The 3531-nt window shown below is 31.3% G+C and overlaps 1 protein-coding gene across 1 annotated transcript in view; it reads left to right on the plus strand.

Moving 5' to 3' along the window:
* The window catches only part of LOC111089840 (maspardin-like), a gene marked incomplete at its 3' end in the record, with an annotated part of 7677 nt that overhangs the window by 2672 nt on the left and 1474 nt on the right, over positions 1 to 3531 (plus strand). The window contains exons 3-4 of the mRNA XM_022403000.1: positions 2052 to 2139; positions 2896 to 3057. Coding sequence (XP_022258708.1) covers positions 2052 to 2139; positions 2896 to 3057 — 250 coding nt within the window. The remainder of the gene's footprint in view (positions 1 to 2051; positions 2140 to 2895; positions 3058 to 3531) is intronic.

The raw sequence follows: 3531 nt of genomic DNA on the forward strand, positions 1-3531 counted from the left end.
TTGAAACTTTATATTAAATATAGTAAGGCAGCCTTGAATTAAAGAAACATTTTGATAAATATGTGATTTTCTCATTAAAATACACTTTATTATACAGTTAGTTTTCTCCAGTGTAGCTGCAAAATAGGGATCTTGGTACTAGCAAGTTGTGAATTAGTCACATAGATCAAGCTGAGATACCTTTAAGTAGTGTTTCTTGTACAGAATTATCTATTATATGCATAATCCATGCATATACAAACTTAATGAAAATACAAGTACGATAAAAGCAATACAGATGTACTAAACTGTCATTAGTTTGCTTTTCAAAATTTGTTGATATTAAGATGATGGACGGAAGAAAAGTCTTCATGAATTGCCTGATAAACCACATTTAACAAATACAGATATGTTAGTTCTTGATAATTATGATAATCAACAAAGTAAATGCTAGCAAGAAACAAGTCAGTTTCTAAATCATAACAGATCTGTTGTAAAATCATAAACTGTTTGATTTTGTTCTGTAAGTTAGATCAGTTTTAAGATGGAAATTGTTGGACACCGGAATTGTCGTACAAAAACTAAATTTAACCAGTGTTAGTGATATCTGTTGGATTGTTATACCGGATTATCTGAACGATACTTGAATAATACATGAATTTATATCTTAATTTGAAATATATCCTTGTGAGATACATTCAATGATTCACTAGAAACAAATGAAAATAATTTCTTTTTTCTACGAGTTTGGGGTTTCGTACACCCCCTTCCTGCTCGAATATGGACTAGATTAGGTCATGAGAATCCTGTTCCACTAATATTTTCCCAATTAGATTTGGCACCCGATCTTTCTCTTTTGTAAGTTTGTGAGATTTCTAATAGTTAGTTTTCCTACAATTTGAGAAATGACTTTTGAAATCTGAGGTTGATTTCAACTAAAAACATCAAAGAAAATGAGGTTCTGATTGACAGTACTCATGTTTTTCTAGACAAATTATTAAACATCTATGTGAGCTCTAAGTATAGTCTAAAATACAGTCTTTTCCGGTAACATATTTCACAGATCCTGTACAATCACGTATTCATTTAGTGTAATGTGAAGAAAAAATAGCTAGCCAGACAGTTTCTTGAAAATTGTAATCTATATAAGGAAATTTTCTATTAGGGATTTTAAATACTTGTGGCTTTTATGTAAAGCATATATGTATAAGAGTCACAGTTGACTTGACTTGGGTGACCAGAATTCTTAAGAGCTGGTTCTGTATTATTGTGGAACAAGAGGTCTGTAAAAATGACTGAGTATTAGAGGTAAGAGATTTGAGCATCAGGAACACAAATATTGACTTGTTCTTTGAGAAAGTTTAAGTTTAAGAAAGTGTAAGTTTAAATTTGGAGAGGGGTTTTCCTAACGATATGGTGAAATCAGTTCGACAGATTCCAACAGTACAGTACCTAAAACATACCCAACTCACACATAAGTACACAGATTCCAACAATACAGTACCTAAAACATACACAACTCAATACAAGAGCAATGCTACATGTAACTTAACACACCTAAAAGATTTGTTATCCAAATATAACACATGAGAAAAAAGTTTAAAAATTAAAACCTGACAGATGGCCTTTGAATCTATCTAGTTATGGCCAACCAAAACAATGTCGCTTTTTTTCAAATGTATATAGCTGTCAAACAAAACATACTATCATTCACAGTACTTATGTGTGAGTTGTGTATGTTTTAGGTACTGTATTGTTGGAATCTATGTACTTATGTGTGAGTTGTGTATGTTTTAGGTACTGTATTGTTGGAATCTATGTACTTATGTGTGAGTTGTGTATGTTTTAGGTACTGTATTGTTGGAATCTATGTACTTGTGTGTGAGTTGTGTATGTTTTAGGTACTATATTGTTGGAATCTATGTACTTATGTGTAATTTGTGTATGTTTTAGGTACTGTATTGTTGGAATCTATGTACTTATGTGTGAGTTGTGTATACTGGTTCATTTTTATATATCAATGTAAGTTTGAGATATAATTCATACAGGAAACAAGATGTTTTCTTTTCTAGGCAACATTTATTGAAAAGTAAACCTATAGATGAAATTTCATTATCTTCAGAGTATGTGAGATTTAGGAGCACCATACCACAAAAAAAGGTGTGTACCTGGTTTACGAGTCCAAAATGTTTGTTGTGTTTGATACATTTTATAATAGGTGAATTTGTTTTCTGTATTCAGGTAACAGTACACAGTGTAGGATATACTATTTTAATTTACTAGAAACCGGGTTTCGATACCCGTAGTGGGTAGAGCACAGATAACCCTTTGTGGAGCTTTGTGCTTAATTACAAAAAAAAAGCAAACAAGCAATTTCAATTTTTATGCAGTTATTAAAAAAAACTTAACCTTGAATCTTAAAAGTTAATAATTTATTCGATATTAATAACTGACTTAAAATCTAGGATACAGACTATACAATGATCTATATCAGTTCTAAACACAAGTTCAAAAATACAGTCTTTACCAGTGGCATCTATCATAAAACCTCTTCAATCAAATGAACTTTAAATTGATAAGTTTTTATTAAACAAAATAATATGGTTTCACTTTTTATATATTAAATGACATTCCATAACAACAGTTGTTGACTGCTCTTGCCTTGAAAATTCCAGATTGTGTGTTATTTATTAGAAAAATGATTTTACATGCATGTGTTTAAAAGCTGAGACACTTGTAGATATTTTATTTGAATATTATAGTTGTTTAAGTTTTTATGGGACATTAATAATTGAAAGTAAATGCTAAACATGGTATTTGTTTTATCCGACATAACGTGATATAAAAGGAGTTTAATGTCTTAAATGAAACTCAATACCTTAAACTGTTTAGCATTTAGTTTTTTCTCTCTTCAAGATTGTTGCAGATGAACATGCAAAGAAGGTATGGACAATATATGATGCTGGGCCAAAGAACATCACATGTCCACTTATTTGCTTACCGCCAGTTAGTGGAACTGCTGATTGTTTTTTTCGCCAGATAACGGCTTTGACGGCAAGAGGATACCGTGTCATATCTGTAAGTCTTAGCATGCTTGTTTTCAAACCTTGTATATATTTTTATCCAGAACTTGAGCAGTTGTTGCCTGCAAGTGATTCTGTATTGTCATTGTGTTAGGCAAGAGGATACCATGTCATATCTGTAAGTCTTAGCATGCTTGTTTTCAAACCTTGTATATATCTTTATCCAGAACTTGAGCAGTTGTTGCCTGCAAGTGATTCTGTATTGTCATATGTATTAGGCTTAAAATTTGTTTCAAAGGATTGTCAAAGTACATTTAAGATTGCTAGTTTTCATGTTCTGTGAATGTAATCTTGTCTCTTGTTAAATTAGCAGGTAAAGGTTATATTAGGTGCACAGTATCTTGTTAAATTAGCAGGTAAAGGTTATACTTAACAAGATACTGTGCACCTAATATAACCTTTACCTGCTAATTTAACAAGATACTGTGTACCTGAGGGTGCACAGTATCTTGTTAAATTAGCAGGTAAA

The sequence above is a fragment of the Limulus polyphemus genome, unplaced genomic scaffold (assembly GCF_000517525.1).
Source record: "Limulus polyphemus unplaced genomic scaffold, Limulus_polyphemus-2.1.2 Scaffold7552, whole genome shotgun sequence".
Lineage (NCBI taxonomy): Eukaryota > Metazoa > Arthropoda > Merostomata > Xiphosura > Limulidae > Limulus > Limulus polyphemus.